This window comes from Gymnodraco acuticeps, unplaced genomic scaffold (assembly GCF_902827175.1).
Source record: "Gymnodraco acuticeps unplaced genomic scaffold, fGymAcu1.1, whole genome shotgun sequence".
Taxonomy (NCBI): domain Eukaryota; kingdom Metazoa; phylum Chordata; class Actinopteri; order Perciformes; family Bathydraconidae; genus Gymnodraco; species Gymnodraco acuticeps.
This window is the reverse complement of record NW_022990689.1, coordinates 3,781-23,544: the sequence shown is the minus strand read 5'-3', so window position 1 is coordinate 23,544 and position 19,764 is coordinate 3,781. Positions and strand designations below refer to the sequence as shown.

The following is a 19,764-nucleotide window of genomic DNA, read 5'->3' as shown; positions in this document are numbered from 1 at the left end:
AAGGCTCTGGCTCCCATTGTACTTTTAGAGACTCTAGGAACAACCAACAACCCTGCATTCTTGGAACGCAATGCCCTAGTAGGACAGTAGGGTATAATGAGTTCTTTAAGGTAAGATGGCGCCTGCCCATTAAGGGCTTTGTAGGCGAGAAGAAGAATTTTAAATTATATCCTGTGTTCTATAGGGAGCCAGTGTAAGGCAGCCAGAACAGGAGTAATGTGGTCCCTTTTCCTAACTCTGGTTAGTACACGAGCTGCAGCATTTTGAATCAGCTGAAGCGACTTGACTGACTTCTTGGTACACCCTGATAATAAAGAGTTACAATAATCCAGCCTTGAAGTAACAAATGCATGGACTAGTTTCTCTGCATCGTTTTGAGGCAAGATATGCCTGATTTTTGCAATGTTACGTAGATGGAAGTAGGCGGTCCTTGAAATTGATTTTATGTGGGCGTTAAAGGATAAATCCTGATCAAATATAACACCAAGATTCCTTACAGTCTCACTGGAGGCCAAATTAATGCCATCCATAGTTAGTATATCCTTAGATAATTTGTTTCGTAGATTCTTCGGGCCAAGTACAATAACTTCAGTTTTGGTCGTGTTTAACATCAAAAAGTTTAAGGTCATCCACGTTTTTAAGTCCTTAAGGCAGTCTTGAATTGTATTTAGATGATTAATTTTATCAGGCTTGATTGATAAATATAGTTGAGTATCATCCGCATAACAATGAAAATGTACAGAATGATTCCTTATAATATTGCCTAACGGAAGCATATATAATGTTAACAAAATAGGTCCGAGCACTGAGCCCTGTGGCACTCCATGGCTAACTTTGGTTTGCGTGGAAGATTCATCATTGACACGTACAAACTGAGAGCGTTCAGATAGATAGGACCTAAACCAGTCTAAAGCAGTTCCCTGTATGCCAACTAAGTGCTCTAGTCTTTGCAATAAGATATCATGGTCGATAGTATCAAATGCAGCACTGAGATCGAGCAAAACAAGAATAGAGACACGTCCCTTGTCAGAGGCTATTAGAATGTCATTTGTGACTTTAACCAGAGCTGTCTCTGTGCTATGATGTGTTCTAAAGCCAGACTGAAAAGCTTCAAATAAATCATTGTTTTTTAAGTAATCACACAACTGTTTTGCGACCGCTTTCTCAAGAATTTTTGAGAGGAACGGAAGATTGGAAATAGGTCTATAATTGGCTAAAACCTCTGGATCGAGGTTGTGCTTTTTAAGAAGCGGTTTTATCACTGCTACTTTGAATGATTGTGGAACATAGCCTGATAATAAAGACATATTCATAATGTTTAATAAATAAGTGCTAATTAATGGAAAAACTTCCTTCAACAGCTTAGTTGGAATTGGGTCTAACATACACGTTGATGGTTTAGAAGAGATAATCATTGAATTTAATTGTTCAAGGTTTATGGCTGAAAAGCATTCTAGTTTACTATCTAGTGTAATATTAGAACTTACGTTTCCGGGAGCTGTTGATAACACTATACTGGTCAAAGGCAAGAGGTCATTAATTTTGTTTCTAAGAGTAACAATTTTATCGTTAAAAAAGCACATCAAATCATTACTACTGAGTGCTATGGGAATAGAAGGCTCAATCGAGCTGTGGCTCTCTGTCAGCCTGGCTACAGTGCTGAAAATAAATCTTGCATTATTCTTATTCTCATCTATTAATGAAGAGTAGTAGGCTGCTCTCGCTTTACGCAGTGCTTTCTTATATTCATTGAGAGTAATATGCCAAATTAAACGAGATTCTTCAAGTTTAGTGGAACGCCATATCCTTTCAAGTTGTCTCGACTTTTGCTTTATTTTACGGGTTTCGGCATTATGCCATGGAGCTAATCTATGTTGTTTTATTTTCTTGTTTTTCAAAGGAGCAACAGAGTCTAATTTTATTCGCAAGCGCATCTGTAGCACTATCAACAACATGATCAATTTGGGGTGGTGTACATTTTGTATAAGTTTCCTCCCTTACATGCAGACATGCTATCGAGTTAAGTATTGGTGGAATCTCTTCCTTAAATTTGGCTATAGCACTAACAGATAGGTTTCTGCTGCAGGAGCTAATTTTGACTAATGTTTTGTAGTCTCGTAACAGTACTTCAAAAGTTACTAAGAAATGGTCGGATAAAGCAGGATTATGCGGTTCGACTAATAGTTGCTCAATTTCAATACCATAAGTCAGAACAAGGTCGACAGTGTGATTATAGCAGTGGGTTGGTTTATTTACATCTCTCTCCCCCCCTTCGCTGCTCTCCCCCCCCCCCCCCCCCTCCCTCCCTGCTCTCTCTCTCCCCTCCGGTACAGCACCGTAACGTAGTCTGGATTTGCATTAGGTAACGCGAGATACGGCTGATACTTGCACATTAGTTTCTGTTATGGATCAGTATCAACAGTCCTGCCAGTAACGTTACTATATTATCAATGCTACTTTAGTTATAGCCTAATATATGATAGCTAACTTCACAATGTTGTGATGTGACGTTAGCTAACATTCTGTAGCTAACGCCGGTCACTCATCAAGATAGCTGCCCAGTATGGTTCTCCTCACACCACAGCTCAATTTCTCTCCGATGGCCATTATTTCTTCTAATCCTTGGCTGCTCCTGGTCTCTTGGCAGGCTCATAATTATAAGGTTGTGGTCCGTCATATGCATTTGAATATTCATGTTCAACTTCTTCTGTGTCTTCTGTGTCGAAACTAGCATTGGGATCCATGTTTATTAATACGTTACACCGGCCGCTCTCCCCCTTGTTTACCCTTTGTTACGTCAGACGTGGGAGGTCACGTGCCGAGACTCTTTTATGCGGAAGTGAACATTTCTTACAAAAACGACGCCAGATGTCACTGTAGTGTATATTTCTGTATATTTTTTAGAAAATCTAGTGTATTCATCATTTTCCTACACATTTATTCACAGGTGTCTTTAACCTGGAAGTTGCTCTTTAAACCTTGGTCCTCCCTGCAGAGATTTCTCCACTTTCTATGATTTTTATTTTTTTTAATGATATTGTCAACTGTCGATGTTTACAATATAGTAAATTAGGAATTTAATGAAAAGATATGTATTTATTTTTGTTTCAACATTGGATATTTTGTGTTTGTGGTGGATTCAATCGAATATCGAGAAAATGATTTATGTAAAAATGTTTTACTTACATTTTACGTTTTTTTTATTTGACGCTTTTTTTTACAGTTTTATGTTTACCTTAAAATTACAAAGAACATTTTAAAGTCTTATAATAGTAATAGACTTTTATATTACGAGTTACATATTTAATTACAGATAATACTTTTATTTTACGTACATCTGCAGGTATTTTCTGAAAGTGCAAAAATACTGTAAATATTATATAGTAAATTTACTGTAAAAAAAAAAGGAAATAAACGTTATTTGTTGTTATTGTCAAAATACTTTAAATAATGTGTTGGGTTGTTAATTTATAGTTAATATCTGTCATTTTACAGGATTTTGCAAGTTATTTAAAAAACATGATAATTACTATACAAATTTACAGTTATTTACTGTAAAATTACGATCTTTTTTTACAGTGCAGTTAATTAATAAGTGATCACTACACGGGTATGGAAATATGGCAGAAAAGGTGGGAGGAAGACCAGAAAGGGAGGAGATACCACAAGTTACAAACATCAGTCATAATAAAGAAGGAGATCACCATCACTAGACTCAAACTGGATCATACAGGATTAAACGGCTTAATGTTTTGAATGGGAAAATGCAAAGTTGAAGAATGCAGGGGGTGTGGAGTGAAATAAAATGTGGAACACATCATATTACACTGTAACATGTACAAAACAGAGAGGGAACAACTAAGAGACAGGGTCAGAGAGGCAGGAAGGGAGTGGAGCCTGATGGGGACACTGGGAACAGAAGGTGAGGGGGTAAGAGCTACCAGGAAGGGAGTGGAGCCTGATGGAGACACTGGGAACATAAGGTGAGGGGGTAAGAGCTACCAGGAAGGGAGTGGAGCCTGATGGGGACACTGGGAACAGAAGGTGAGGGGGTAAGAGCTACCAGGAAGGGAGTTGAGCCTGATGGGGACACTGGGAACAGAAGGTGAGGGGGTAAGAGCTACCAGGAAGGAAGTGGTGCCTGATGGGGACACTGGGAACAGAAGGTGAGGGGGTAAGAGCTACACTGTAAAAATCAACCTATAAGATCTACTCTCTAAATGGGGGTAACAATTTGCACACACTTCTTTTGAGTAGATTTTACCCAATGTTTTTGGGTAAAGGTTACTAATATTTAATATATAAGACTTACTTTAAGAAATTAAGTCAAATCTAACTCAATTACTTAAAACGTATTACTTATAAATGAGTAATATTTACTCCTAATCGTAGGCAGCTATTTACTTAATAATTGATCCATATTACACATTAATTACTTTATTAGTAAGGCTACCAGTAAACAATATATTGCCACACAAGATTTTATTGATCATGTTTTTTTTTATTGACCAAATATATAAGTGCAATATGGCCATACATTGAGATTATTTAAACAGATAAGTGCATTTCAATTGTTAACTGAGCAGAATCTTCAAAATAGTCACACAATCACATTGTTTTAACAGTAAAGTGCATGGAAATTGTAAACATTTTTAACATAATCTTCCAAGTGCAATTTACTCAACTATTAAAACCTTTGAGTGCCAGTAAACAGTCCACTTTTAACAGAAAAAGGTTTCTCCACATCCATTACATTCCACATCACATTATGTTGTGTTTGTGTCACTCGGCACTAAAACAAGTCAACATCCACTTCAGAACAAATTGTTTATTTGCGGCTCTGGACCTGTTTGAGCAGCTTGGCTCCATCAAGCTCCAAAAACTGTTTTTAGAATACCTCAAATGTGTATTTGAGCTTGTTGGGGTATTCCAGGTTGAGGGCGTAGATCAGGGGTGCCCAACCAGTCGATCGCGATCGACCGGTCGATCGCGGGGAGATTCCCAGTCGATCGCGAGATGTGTCTAAAAATAGAACAACAATATTCTGTTTTATCGTTAATGTCCTGTAACATAATCTTCCTGTGCCAGAATAATGCACTTGAACGCATCAAAGCTTTGGGATTGGTCGCCGTGACCCCATGTGTCGGGGCGTGGCTAGTGGGCAGTGCACTAATTCGCTAACGTTGTCCGTATCAACAGGAGTGACAGTCCGCACACAAACAAGACCGCAATTATGGCAGAAGCAAAACATATATAATTTTAACTCCGAGTGGGAGGATGATTATTTTTGTATTTATTCCAATTCAAAGTCCATCTGAAGAAGGGTAATTTAGGAGCGGCATTTCAAAACAGTGCACAAACGCTACGAGACGGAATTCTCTCCTAATTCTGCCCTACGCTCCAAAAGGGGAGGGGCCTGAAAGGACAGCTAAATGCACAGCAGCCCATTTTCACCAGGCCTAACAACAAGAGCAAGGCTGCTACCAGAGCATCTTATCGTGTCAGTCACGTTCTTGCGAAACACATGAAGTCTTTTAAAGACTGCGAAGTTGTGAAAGAAGCATTCCTGGAGGCTGCCGATGCGCTTTTGGGGGACACTAAAAAACGGTAGCATTTCAACAGGTTTTTGATATAATAAAAACTCAAGTTGGATACCGTTATTAATCTGCTGTAAGTTTTAGTTTGTTTGAACTTATTCATTATAATTATTGTACAAAATTGTATAAGAATGCAAACTTAAATTGATTATAGTCTATTATCAATTCAGGTTAAGAAACTAGTGTTGCTGGCATCCTATTTTAAAGGCATTTATTTGTATACTCTACTAAAATGCAACAAAAAAGGGTTTGATTCTATTAATGTTGTCTCTTTTATTGCACTTTGGCAGCAGATTCCTGTGTAGCTTCAGATCTGAGTTGTCTTATTAGTAAGCCTCATTTATACTTTTGTAGCAACACTATTTGTATATAATGGCAACGAAAGGGTTCAGAGTCTTTTCTTTTTCCCTGTGTCACATGTGGCAGCACTGTTCAATGTTTCTTGAAAACATTACCCACTGTAGTGACGTGTGAATAAACTCCAACTCTGTATCAACAGCACTGTTGTGTAACTTCAGTTAAATACTTGTATGTGTGTAGATTAGAAAGAGGTAAGATAAAGGATCTGCAGTATTTGATGAGGTATTAATTGTACAAAGGTCAGTTTTATACAAGTAGAAGTGTGTATTTACCTGGCAGTAGGCTGTCAGTAATGGCTACGTCTCTCTATTTGGCCTGGTAGATCTCGGCAGACTGGCAACTTTAAAAGTAGCTCTTGGTTAAAAAAAGGTTGGGCACCCCTGGCGTAGATGAATCCCATCAACAATGCACATGCCTTTGTTTGGTGTCCGCACAAAACTCTGTCTCCCTCTATGACAATGGACACATCTGCTGGTCCCGTCCCTGGCATCATGGATCACAAGCACCTTCATAGTTTGGTCCACGACGTTGGCATGCTCGTCCTCCATGTTGAAAAGAAAGAAAATAATATTCACTTTAAATTAGGCATAGTCAAATTGCCCATTGATCTAATCAATGACATTAAATTGATTCTTTCCCATAAACATAACTTTTCAGTGCATGATTTTATTTATCTTATTTCACTTTAACACCAAAAGAAGGTTTTTGTTTTTAGGTAGTTGTATATGTTAAGTAGCTAAGCACATCAATAAATTATTCCTAAATCATTTTCCTGTGAATGCTAAACCATTTATAAAAACAATAAGATATTTACAGATTTACAGCAATAAATTGCATATTTATTTGTTAGGTGTCAGAGTGGTTAATCACATAAATTAAACAATAGTATCAGAGCAACCTCCGAAATAACTCCGTTAAAATCTTGAATTAAAAAAAAAATGTTTTTAAGTGAAACATCCGGGGCTTTTCAGAAAACATCCGGGGCTTGAGCCCAAGTAGCCACACCCTAGCGCGGCCACTGATTGGAAGAATTTAAAACAACGTAAACAACACAATGGTATAATTCCACAAGTGGTGATTGGTTGATATGGTGATACACTTTATTGTACAGTAGGTGGCGGTATGCACCTGAAAGCTGTTTGCAGTCCGCCAAAAACCGAGAGAAGAAGAAGAAGAAGACGACTAAGAAGAACCTGGATCCACGTGGCGTCTCGTCGCTACGGTTCTCTCTCTGTGTTCCTGAGAAAGTGTGTGTGAGCTCCAGCTCTACTGATCCATCATCTGTGTGTCTGGATAAACCTCTGAATATACTGTGTGCTCTTTTTTCTGGAGCGTTTACCTCGGACTATAGGAGCTAGCTTAGCATGCTAGCTGGAAACACGTTAGCAACACTAGTCAGATTGAGAGTTTGATGCAGAGAGAAACGGTGTGTTTAACGGAGTCTGCAGGAAAAGGTGATCTAGGAAACATGAGTAAAGTCCAAATGCTGCTGTCGTTGAAGAAGCAGCGACTCACTGCTGCTGATGAAGAGATATTTGCTCTGTTTGAACAAACAATAGGCGCTTTCACACTGCGGTACTTTTCCCACAAAGGTTAATGTGAACTTAGTTCATGTGAACTCTTTTATCGCGTTCACACCAAAAAGAGCCGGTACTAAAATTAGTTAATGTGAATCTTTTTACCGGCTCTTTTGTGAGAAAAGAGCTACATTTCTGATTGGCTGGAAGGATTGCAAACCACGCCCCGTGACACTCTGAAAATGCCATTTTTATTTCCTCGCATTATTGCCCAGCGCACCAACGGAGAGAGAACTGTTTTTAAAAGAGAGAACTGTTTTTAAAAGAATGGCAACTGTTATTGCAAAGAAGTCATCGGAGCGGTGGAGTGATGAGGATGTGTCGGCGCTTCTGTCGATTTACTCCGAGGACGCGACCCAGCGGCTTCTGCTAAAGGCAGTTTCAAATACGAAGATGTACGACCGTTGTTCACTGAAGTTGCGCGACCTGGGAATCTTCCATAACGCTAACTCGTGCAGGGACAAAATAAAGAAGCTCAGGCAGGACTACAAAAAAATAAAAGACCACAATAATAAAAGTGGTAACGACCGGAGGACGAGCAAATTGTACGATGTATTGGATGCTCTGCTCGGCCACAGGCCCTCATTCTCCGGCACAGCGTCTACCATCGATTCGGGCGTGCTGGTGTGGGAGGCCGCTGAAATGGCGGATTCAGTGGTCGACGACGACGACGAAGAAGGTAAAAATAAACTACATGCACTGCACTATTTTAATCTGCACAATACTGGAGTGTGCAATGTTTCTGTAATTTGCTTCACTAACTAATCGTGTGTTTTCAGGGGCAGAGATGGGACAACTCTGTCTAGAAACGAGTGAGCTTTCCCCTCCAGATCGGGACAGCAGTCCTCGCTCGTCTCCCTTGCCACCAAACAAACGCAAAGGTACATACAAACACACTGTTACTACTCTGGTCTTGAAAAGAACGTTATGCATCGAACTGATGTCCACTAATCACGTTTATTTCCGTCTTGGTACAATTATGAAACACCGTAAAAATACATAATTTACACTTTTAGCGCCTTTTTTCACTCTCACAAACTTCCGGGCTAGAGGTAGCTTGACTTCCGGTAAGAAAACTCCTAAGATTTTTGACAAAAAACTAAGTTCAAGCATACATTAAGCACTCTTCACAAATACAAAACAATAAATAAGGGCACTACATATATATATATATGTACACACAAAGTGTGTGTGTGTATTATATATATATATATGTATGTGTGTATATATATATATATATATGTATATATAATATATGTATACACACAAAGTGTGTGTATATATGTATAAAGTGTGTATACGTGTATATATATGTATACACACAAAGTGTGTGTATATATATTATGCTATTTGATACTATCTTACCTTCTACTTTACACCCGCATTTTTTACACTGTCCCTGCCTGCACCCTGTCCAATGTTGTCTCTGTGAAAAACCTACTAGTAAACAAATGCCTTGTATGTTGTAAAACTACATGGAGAATAAACTGATCTTGTATCTTGCTTATTTGTCCTCTTAGGAAAGTGGGCTCGGGATGAGAGCTTCCTAGACACCATCGCCGCGATGGAGGACCGGCGTGCCATGGCCAGCAAGGAGAGTGAAGACCGACGTGCCATGGCCATCAGGGAGATGCACGACGAACAGATGTTGTCTCTTCACAAGTCCCAGGAAACAGACGACAATATGGTCATGGTGATGTCGCGCCAGGCTGACGCAATGTCGCGCCAGGCTGAGGTGTCTGCGCAGCAACAACAGGCCTTCCAGGTTGGGCTTCTGGCAGTGCTTTCCGAGCTGGTTAAATCCAACAGGCATCCTTCACTGTAGTGTATATATTAGGGGGGGGCTGTGGCTCAGTGGATATTGTGCTGTACTTTGAATCGGGGGGTAGCAGGTTCGAGTCCCACTGCAGTCAGCATGTCGTTGTGTCCCTGGGCAAGGCACTTCACCCCAAATTGCTCCTGTGGTTCTCCACAGTATTGAGTATGTAAGTCGCTTTGGATAAAAGCGTCTAACAAATGACATGTAATGTAATTGCCACTGTTTTGATACTGACACTTACTTGCATTAAGGTGTGTCTGCTGCTGAGCCTATCCCTACACAGTTTATTTTGTATTGTTATTATATATATATATATATTGCCACTGTTTTGATATTGACACTTAACTTGCACTAAGGTGTGTCTGCTGCGGAGCCTATCCCTCCACAGTTTATTTTGTATTGTTATTATATATATATATATATTGCCACTGTTTTGATATTGACACTTAACTTGCACTAAGGTGTGTCTGCTGCGGAGCCTATCCCTCCAGTTTATTTTGTATTGTTATTATATATATATTGCCACTGTTTTGATACTGACACTTAACTTGCACTAAGGTGTGTCTGCTGCGGAGCCTATCCCTACACAGTTTATTTTGTATTGTTATTATATATATATTGCCACTGTTTTGATACTGACACTTAACTTTGCACTAGTGTGTGTCTGCTGCGGAGCCTATCCCTACACCTGGGACAGTTTATTTTGTATTGTTATTATATATATATTGCCACTGTTACTATATTGTTTTGGTACTAAAACTTTAACTTATACGACCTGGGACAGCGTGATGCCGTTATTGTGCTAAATAAAAGAGAACCTACATAGCGATTAAACAGATCCTGTATCTTGCTTATTTCTCCTCTTAGTCTTACGCATACACACAAATAATTTATCATATCATTTTGAGATAAATAATGAAAATACAAGGGTTAATATCCTTTTGTTAAATCAGCCTGAGAGGACACTATATAAATAAATGTACATTGTTGTAAAGTACCCTTATAACTGTGGTGTGTCTGCACTATTGTAATTGTGTCTGTCTTGCCTGGTAAATAAAAGAGAGAACCAAAAGCACTGTACAAAATATCAGTTTTATTGTCAATTAACAAATGTCAACGCTGTTGAGATGCCTCATAAGGGCTGTGCGCGTGTCTTGGGGAGGCTGCCCCCCAGCCTCCCCAATGGCTGGCGCTGGCCCATCAAGCTGGGTTGCCGGTAAGGCAGTCCATTCGGCCCTGTACTCATCGCCATTACTCTCACAAAGGTTATGTAATATGCAACATGCTGCCACCTGGATTTTTATTTTGTCAATCTTGCAGTCGTTTCGCTTCATCAAGCACCTCCATCTGCCCTTCAGTCTGCCAAAAGCGTTCTCCACCACCACTCGTGCTCGGCTTGTTTTGTAGTTGTACACATGTTGCTCGGGTGTGAGCCTTCCATTATCTTGGAACGGTTTCATCAGCCATCTTTGCAGGGGGTAGGCTGAGTCACCAAGGATATAGTAACCCACATCATGTCCACCAATATCCCTTGTCACATGAGGAAGTAGACCACCCCTATCCACAAAACTACCCAGTGATGACATGCCTAACATGCTATCATGCATGCTACCTGGTAAGCCAACAAAAACACTCCAAAAGAGGCCCTTGCCATCCACAACACCCTGCAGGACGAGCGAGTGCCAGCCTTTGCGGTTGAAATACTCGTTGTGGTGTTCCTCTAGTCTCAGAATGGGGATGTGTGATCCATCTACTGCACCTACACACTGTGGCACACCCCATCTGCGCTCAAAAAATAACGCCATCTCCTTTAACTTCTCAGAGCTCGGCCATGGCATAAACTCAGGAAGGAGTAGCGTCACAACCAGGGGCGTCGCCTGGACTTGGAAACATTCGGGGCTTAGCCCCCAGGGGCGGCGCTACAGTCAAATTTTCTACTGCAAGACTCCCCACACGCATACACAATTGCGCCATCTGGTGTCACAAACGTGTGCCTGCATTAGCTTTGTTACGGCAATGGATTGTGGGAGATTATCATAGCACGTGAGGATCTCTTGAGGGTAAGGTGCCTGTATTATCTCGGTGGACAAAATGTATGTTTTTATTTTATAAGGACAATAACGTACTGTTGTGTTTGTTTAGTTTAATGTTAATTGTTTAATGCTCACAGTCACAGCAACATGTTTTTTGTGTGATTGGCTATTTGTTTTATATGATTTATCAACGTGATCATCAATAGCTAATCTGAGCACCAGAACCCAGCTCATGTCCTTTTATGCTGTCCATTGAAATGCAGGTATGTGAGTTTTGTACACCAGTTTATTTATGTTTAATGTTTCACATTGCTCCACATGATGCCTTGACTACAAAGTATTCCATGTTTCTACCCCTCTGTGTCACAGTTTCGGGAATATCAAGATCATTACACAGGGCCTTGGTCTTGTCATAGACCTCATGTGCTTTCTCGTTACTTCGGTAACTTTTCAGTGTGTTCTCAACTGCTGTTTTGTAATCTGCCTGCACCAAGTCAATTGTTTCTTTCTGCAGGTATGTGTGCAGGCCCTGAGTGGTTGAGAGCAGTGTCTGGAACATGACAGCATGTAGATGGTACTGAATTTTCAAAGCTTGCTTTCCAGTCCCTTTGCTAGAGGGGCTGAAAGGCTCCCTAAAGTCTTGATCAAAGCAGGGAGGTTTTTGACATGCCCAGCGAACAAGTTGTTTGTCCCCTACCTGTTTCTGAAATGTTTGCAATCTCTGATGGTGGACAAGAGATGTGGAGAAGAAAGAGTAGAGACACTCCAGGAGATCAACGCAGGTATGTGAGTTTTGTACACCAGTTTGTATAAGTTTAATGTTTCACATTGCTTGTGAAAAATATACTACCACTATACGATCACTGATGTTTTGTTGTTGACTGGACACTTATTTTGTAAAAGAGATAGCATGAGAGGATCTCTTAAGCAATGCAGCTCATGTGTCCTTTTTATGCTGTCCATTGAAATGCAGGAAAGTAATCAGCTCTGAGTGATCTGTTGACGAGCGGACACTACACCGGAGTTACATAAGCAGAGATAAAGTGCTATTTTGGGGGGAACTCACCTCCTCTGGGGTCCCCCAGGAAGATTTATTTTAAATACTGAAGTTAAAAGCATCAATCTTGTGCACTTTGAGAGCAACATTAAGAGATATGGATACATCTCTCAACACCCATATGTAAAAAAAAAATCAAAGAATCAGAATCAGAAACGGGTTTATTATTTAAAAACACTTCATTTTCCAATTAAATCATAAACTATGTCAAATTATTAGAAGTTGTTAGTAATCAGATTAAACAGAAAAAAGGGATGGAAGGAGGAAATAATAATCCCTCATCTCTTGCTGTTTGCGGTTGAAATGATCTCTTTTGCTGGCCAAATGGAAAGCAGTGATGTCTCACTTGCCTTGGCCCTGTATCTGCAGTCCCTAAATCAGTCATGTTACTCATTGACTCTTGTCTGTTCTGGTGTTCCTGTTCATTGTTGTCTCCATTGTTGTTCTTGTCTGTTGTTTCTCCTTCTTGTGTGTCCCTTTCTCCTGTTCTCCTTTCTTCATCCTCTACTCTGTTTGGCTCATCTGTGATGACTGTGTAGGTAACACAAACAAGTATGTAAGTCAATCAGTTTCCAGCTCTGTCAAATAAATGAATTTCAAGATACACAAATTTGTCTTCATTAAAATGAGTGTCACCACACTGTCACAAAATGTAATACTAACCAATTGAAAATAGTTAAATTTACATTGGAAACCTCTTGTAGATATCACTGTTTAGAGTAGTTATCTGCCAATAGGACAGAATAATTCCTATACAAATGCAGTTTGAGTAATTCACTTAATATATTTACTTAAAACTTTAATATAGTCATTTTCACTTAATACTCTAATATAGTCATCTTTCTGCATGCAACACTAAGGAAAGCTGTACAATTTGACATGATGAGGAAAAAAGGCCTCCGACAATGCAGATCATTTTTTGATCATATCAATTTTAAGATGCGGGTCAAGGCTTAATATTTGGGAGCATAGTGTCCCTTCCCCCTTTCAGGAGCCCCACTGGATTGGCTTTGATCTGAAATATTTGTATAAAAAGCTTGTTAGCTGGCTGTCCATCTCATAATGTTCACATAGAAACTAGCTGTCAATAGGAAATATCAATCAGAAGAAATATATTTTCATGCAAAATCTGTCACAAAAAGAGGTTGCACATTTAAATGCAGGTGTTGTTATGGCAACGTCAGTGGCCAGACAGCCACATTTACTGCTGCAAATACGTTCAAACATGCTGTCGACACCTAAAGCAGTGGCAACTATGCCACCATTTCAGCTGACTTTTTCTCAGAAATACTGTCACATAACATCCATATATATATTTCAGTGCTAGGTTGATGCTTAGCTAAGCTAACTATGAAACACTTTAACTGACAGGACTCAGGATCAACGGTGTACTGTAAGGTAGCTTCTAGCTTCATGTCGAACACAGACAGTAAGTCAACATTTCTCAGAGAGCTTTCTTTGAAATCACCGAGTAACGCTAAAAAACACAACATTTAGATTGTATGACAAAGTGTTTATTTAATATATCTGGCTAGCTATAGCTACTTGCTAACGGTTTAGCTTACCCGCGCGATTCAAAGTAACGTCAACGTAGCTATAATTTATGCTTTGCTTACATGTTCGCATAACTTGTAAGTTTACTGACAGGTACATACCTTGTTCACCTGGCTCAGGTGGTGGCTCTGGGGTTGTTGTGTGAGCCACCACTTGAGAATGGCCGTCTTTTTTATTAAAGAAATGTCTAATGTCCATCTTCAGAATCTCCGCGTCCGGGGCTGACAGTTTAAAGTTTAAACACTGTCACAGAGGAGAGGTACGTACCTGTCAGCCAATAAAACACGTTTATTTCCATGCAACTCTCTGATTGGTCTGGTGGCGTCGTCTTGCCTCTGTGTTGCATTCACTGAACATGGGAAATTACAATTCTGCCGTCCGTCCTATAGGTAAAGTAGGTTAATATATTATATTATTGAGGGAGAATTTGTCCGGGGCTAAAGAAAAAACATCCGGGGCTAAAGCCCCGGATGCCTACCCCAGGCGACGCCCATGGTCACAACAGAGGAGCAGAACTCATGCACACAGCAAAACACCGTAGAGATGCTGACTCCGAACAAATGAGAGATGGTCCTGTACTCAGCATTGGTCGCAAGTTTCCACAGTGCTATGGCGATTTTTTTACACACAGGTACACACTCCCGGAAGCTTGTGTCGCTTCTCCCCAACGTTGCTTCCAGGCGAGAACAGAGGTATTGAAAAGACTGCTTGGACAATCGGAAATCTTGAATCCACTGCTCATCGGTGTACGTTGGCACCACCATCTCCCACCAGGCCGAGGTTCTATTGTACACCCAGAGAGAGCGTGGGATACGACGCGCACCGTAGTATTCACATATCTGGAACACATACAAAGGCACAAATTAACTCAACATGGGTCATTCCAGAATTGGAGGACAATTTAGACACCAACATTTTTGAAAAATGAACCTTTAATTTGATAAAAAATGGTTATGTATTTAGGAAAAACAGATAATAAACCATCAAAAAAAGTGATTTGCCCAGCTAGGCATCAAATGTATATTTTCCAATGAAGAATTACCCCGGTTACTCTAAAAATCAATGCTAATTTGAGCTTTAACCTCAGGAATTATTGCTAGATGTAGCATGTAATGCTATTTTCAAGGCAAGGACACACTTGGATATCTAATGCAAGAAAGATAACTTTGAAATGAATATGCTTTATTCTGATAATATCAGTAACAGGGTTGAGTGGGTCAGAGTGCCACACTCTTTTAAGACTGAAAATATTGTAAACGCATGTTGAGGGACACACCTTCTGTGCAAAATTACTGTTATTTAAAATGTGTTTATGATTTAACAAATTGATTTTACCATTACAAGAGACATATATCAATAGAATAATACCAAAAAAAGTACATAAAATCCCTATTTCAAATGTTATATTTGACTTGCAAGTTGGTCACCAAGATTTTTTTATATGGGGGACATGAAATGTCCTCCAATTCTGGAATGACCCACATAACTCCACAAATCCTACATTAGATAGTATTATGATTTACTGATAACTTACCATTGCTGTTCTTATGGCGTGATAACGCTCATCATCCTCAGCCGCCCTACGGTCAAACAAGGCCAGAGAGCGTGCATTCCGTCGTCCAATCCTTTTGATATCGCTTCTTAACCGTCTTCGCTTCCGAAGCAGCGTTGCTATTTCATTTGAGGTGGTGTAGATCTGCTTTTGTGGCTTAAATAACTCGGTTACAACGCTGTATAACACGAGCACAAAAACCACAACATCAGTCAACTCCATCATGTCTGAGGTCGGAAAGTTTGTGTTGTTGTTCTTATCTTGGTTCTTCTTCTCTCGGTTTTTGGCGGATTGCAACTTTAAAGTGCATACCGCCACCTACTGTATACGCCGTGAAGTGGTTTGCGGCCTGCCAGTAAGCCCAAAGCAGAAGAACAAGTGACGTCAGCGGCTTAATTTGCCGGTGTGTCCTTGGGCAAGACACTTCACCTGAATTTGCTCCTGTGGGTATTGTCCACAGTATCTGACCATTGCATGTATGATATATGTGTAATGTGTGTATATGTAAAGCTCTTTGAGTCATTGAAAAGGCGCTATAATAAATGTAAGGAATTATTATTAATTATTAATCCACCCCCAGGGACTTTTTCCAGTGTGAACGCGATCTGTACTTAGTTAATGCGAACTAAAGAGTTCACATGAACCTTTGTGGGAAAAGTACCGTAGTGTGAAAGCGCCTAATAGCAGAGCTCGAGGAGGAGCTGTTTCTTTCCAAAGAGGAGAAGAAGAGACTCCAGAAGCTACTGGACGCTGTTTTACAGCCTCAGCTTCGGATACACAGAGCAGGTCTGTTCCCTTTACCCTTAATTAACACTTTACACTCTTCAGTAGCACTTTATTATCACATTAATAACACTTTAGACCCTTTATCAGGACTTGCTGCAGGTAGCAGATCCTGAAGTAAAAGTACAAACACCACACTGTGAAAATACTCCATTACAAGTTAAAGTACTGCATTCATATCTTATTTAAGTAAAAGTATGTAAGTATTATTAGACACATGTACTTTATTATAATAATTAAAATGTATTACGGAAGAGCAAACCTACCAAAATAAATATATTTATAAACATACATACATTGAATAATATGCCATTTAATGTACTGATTTAAATATGACCCATGCATGTGGGCACTAGTTGGTTAAATGTGACATACATTGATACTTTAGTTTTAATGTGCTTCTTTATTCACCTTTTCTTTTTAAATGTGTAAAAGCAAATAAAAACAAATACTTTGGATTAATTCAAATTGCGGGAGAATAATGTAGAATGAAGTAAAGCAGTCCCTCGCATGCCGTAAAGCATGTCGCAACACTGTCATAACAGCCTTAACTCTGTATGCATTGTATGCATATGTGACATCTCCCTTTTTTCCTAGTTATTTAATTTTAAATAACGGTAAAGAGTTTTGACAGATTAGTCACAGCATCATCCTGTAATAGTAAACAACAGTCAAACTGTGATAGCAAATATTCATTCAGTCGTACTGACCAACCAAAAGTGTCCTATGAATACTGGTTAACTTAATGTTGATAAAGATGGGTAACCAATACCTTCAGTAGTGCTGTTATGAAATTAAATTCAAGATGCAAGTTTTCTTTTCTAAACATTGCAGCAGTAATATCACGTGTGCATAACATTCACAATAAACAGAACCCAACATTCTGCAGACTCAGAGTCCACCTGTGTTTCTCCCCCCCAAAGGCCATAGGTGTTTTTTTTCTCCTTCACCCACAGAGGTCATTGTGAAACACCCAAAACACTCCTGTCTACAAGTCCAACCTAGTGGCCGGCTTACTGACACGGCCTGGTCTGAACACGTCCTGGTGTTGGTGTGTGGGTCGTCACCTCACTTGGTTTCAGGGTAGCAGTCTCTGGTGTGTTGGCGCTTACACACTCTCTGCTGGTGTTAGTGGGATGTGCTGTGTAGGTCGGGAAGTTGCTTCTGCCCGGAGATGAAGTCAGTTCCGCCGCAGCACTGCACCTCCTTGTGTGTTAATGAGGTAAGACCTCGGAGTAACACACTCTTTTGAGACGATTGCTGGTGTCTTCCAGGACTTCTCGTTGTGGAGCTTGGTGTAGACTGTGTCTCCTGGCTGTCGAGCTGGTAGATGCCTGGCACCATGTCGTCGGTTGTGATAAAAGGCTTGTTTTGCTTTCTCACTCGTGTCCTTTTGTCTGACAATCTGTCTGTTAGGCCATTTAGGCCGTAGATTTTTCTCGAGTGTCTGGAGCATCGTTCTGATCTTTCTCCCCATTAGCAGTTCTGCTGGACTGACTCCTGTGGTAGTACAGGGAGTGGATCTATAGCACATAAGGGCTATCAGTGGATCTTCCTGACGAAGGATTCTCTTAGCGGTCTGAACTGCTCTTTCTGCATGACCGTTTCCTTGAGGATGGTGAGGACTAGACGTGATGTGTCTGAAGTCCAACCGCTGTGCCAGCTCCCGGAATTCTGCACTGGAGAATTGGGGACCATTGTCACTCACAACCTCTTCAGGAATTCCGAACCTAGCAAAGGTCGTTTTAAGTCTCTGGATGACAAGGGCACTGGTCGTAGATGGTAGTTGTAGTATTTCCAGATACCGTGAATAGTAGTCTGAAATCACAAGGGAGTTGTGCTTGTTATGTTCACAGAGGTCGAGAGCGATTCTTTTCCACGGACGATCAGGCAGCGATGTGGAAATAGGCGGCTCCTTTTGTTGAGCCTGCTTCTGCTCCTGGCAGCTCCTGCATATGTTGACAATGTTCTTAATGTCTACAGAGAGCCCCGGCCACCAAACTGATGCATTCGCCCTTTCTCTGCATTTTGAGAGCCCCTGGTGTCCCTCATGTATTTTCTGCAAAATGTCTGCTCTCAGTGACCCCGGAACCACAATCCTGTTTCCTCGTATGACTGAGCCATCAGCTTCCGATAGCTCATTTTCCACTTTGGTTTAGTCCCTGATGTTCAGTGGAACATTACTGTATTCAGGCCATCCTGCCCTAACCAGCTTGATGACAGCCTTAAGCTCACTGTCGGCTGCTGTCTCTTTTCTGATATTCTCCATTCTCGTTGGAGATGATGGGATGCCCTGTATCACTGTGGCTACATATCATGCCACATCTTCTTGAGTGTCAGTCTCTTCCTTTGTGTGTGTCTGTGGGCTTCGGGACAGTGTGTCGGCGACAACAAGGGTCTTCCCAGGCACGTGCTCTGCTAAAGGTTTGTACCTCATGAGCCTCATTAGTAGACGCTGACATCTCAAGGGGACGTTATCTAGGCTTTGTTTGTTGATCAGTGGCACTAATGGTTTGTGGTCGGTCTCCAGCCTGAACTGATCCAAGCCACATAGATACTTGTCAAACTTCTCACGGGCCCATACGCTAGCCAAGCACTCCTTTTCTATCTGGGCGTAGCGTGTCTCCGCTTCTGTGAGACGCCTCGAACAGTAGACTACTGGCTTACACTCATGGAGCTGGAGGAGGACCCCCCCAGGCCATAGCTACTGACATCAGCAGACACCGCTGTGGCTTTAGCCACATCATAGAAGACGAGAACAGGTGCTGTGGTCAGCATTGTCTTAATGTTCTCAAAAGCTGACTGCTGTGAGTGACCCCAGGTCCAGATGTTCCTGCTCTTCAGAAGCTCGGACAGTGGTTGACCTATTGTGGAAAGATTTGGAACGTACCTACCCAGGTAGTTCACCATGCCCAGGACTCTTTTCAGCTCATGGACGTTTCCTGGTGGAGCCAGCTGATGTATGGCTTCAACTTTATCAGGGTCGGGCCTGACTCCTGACTGGTCGATGAGATGTCCCAGAAAGCGTAGCTGGCTTTGTCTGAGGGAGCATTTATCTTTATTAAGTTTTAAGCCTGCTGACTCAACACGCTGTAGTACCTTCTCGAGTCTGGCGTCGTGCTGTTCTGTCGATGTCCCATAGACCAGGATATCGTCCATGAAGACTTCAACGCCTTCCAGCCCCTGCAGAGTCTCTAGCATTTTCCGCTGGAATATCTCAAGGCGCACTGGAAATCCCGAAAGGTAACCTTTTGAAACAGTACCTGTCAAACGGTGTTATAAAGGTTGTTAATTTACAGCTGGGATTTGCCAGAACCCACTTGCAGCGTCGAGAGAGGAAAACACAGTTGCACCACTTAGCTTTCCAGTTATTTCATCAGAGGTAGGTAAGATGTAGCGCTCTGTTTTTACTGACTCATTTAGTCTTTTCAG

The 19,764-nt window shown here is 40.8% G+C and overlaps 1 protein-coding gene across 1 annotated transcript; it reads left to right on the top strand.

Moving 5' to 3' along the window:
• The first annotated feature begins 7,683 nt into the window (after positions 1-7,683).
• On the top strand, positions 7,684-9,549 carry LOC117555435. The gene is made up of 3 exons (XM_034230321.1): positions 7,684-8,213; positions 8,314-8,415; positions 9,055-9,549. Exons 1-3 carry the CDS (start codon positions 7,802-7,804, stop codon positions 9,357-9,359), a joined length of 819 nt encoding a protein of 272 aa, XP_034086212.1. The 5' UTR covers positions 7,684-7,801; the 3' UTR covers positions 9,360-9,549.
• The last annotated feature ends 10,215 nt before the right edge of the window (positions 9,550-19,764 follow it).

Excerpts from the sequence above, each read along its gene's own strand:
- LOC117555435 (XM_034230321.1), top strand. The coding sequence starts at position 7,802 with ATGGCAACTGTTATTGCAAAGAAGTCATCGGAGCGGTGGAGTGATGAG. Across the intron at positions 8,214-8,313 it reads CGACGACGACGACGAAGAAG|GGGCAGAGATGGGACAACTC; the intron begins GTAAAAATAAAC and ends GTGTGTTTTCAG. Across the intron at positions 8,416-9,054 it reads GCCACCAAACAAACGCAAAG|GAAAGTGGGCTCGGGATGAG; the intron begins GTACATACAAAC and ends TTGTCCTCTTAG.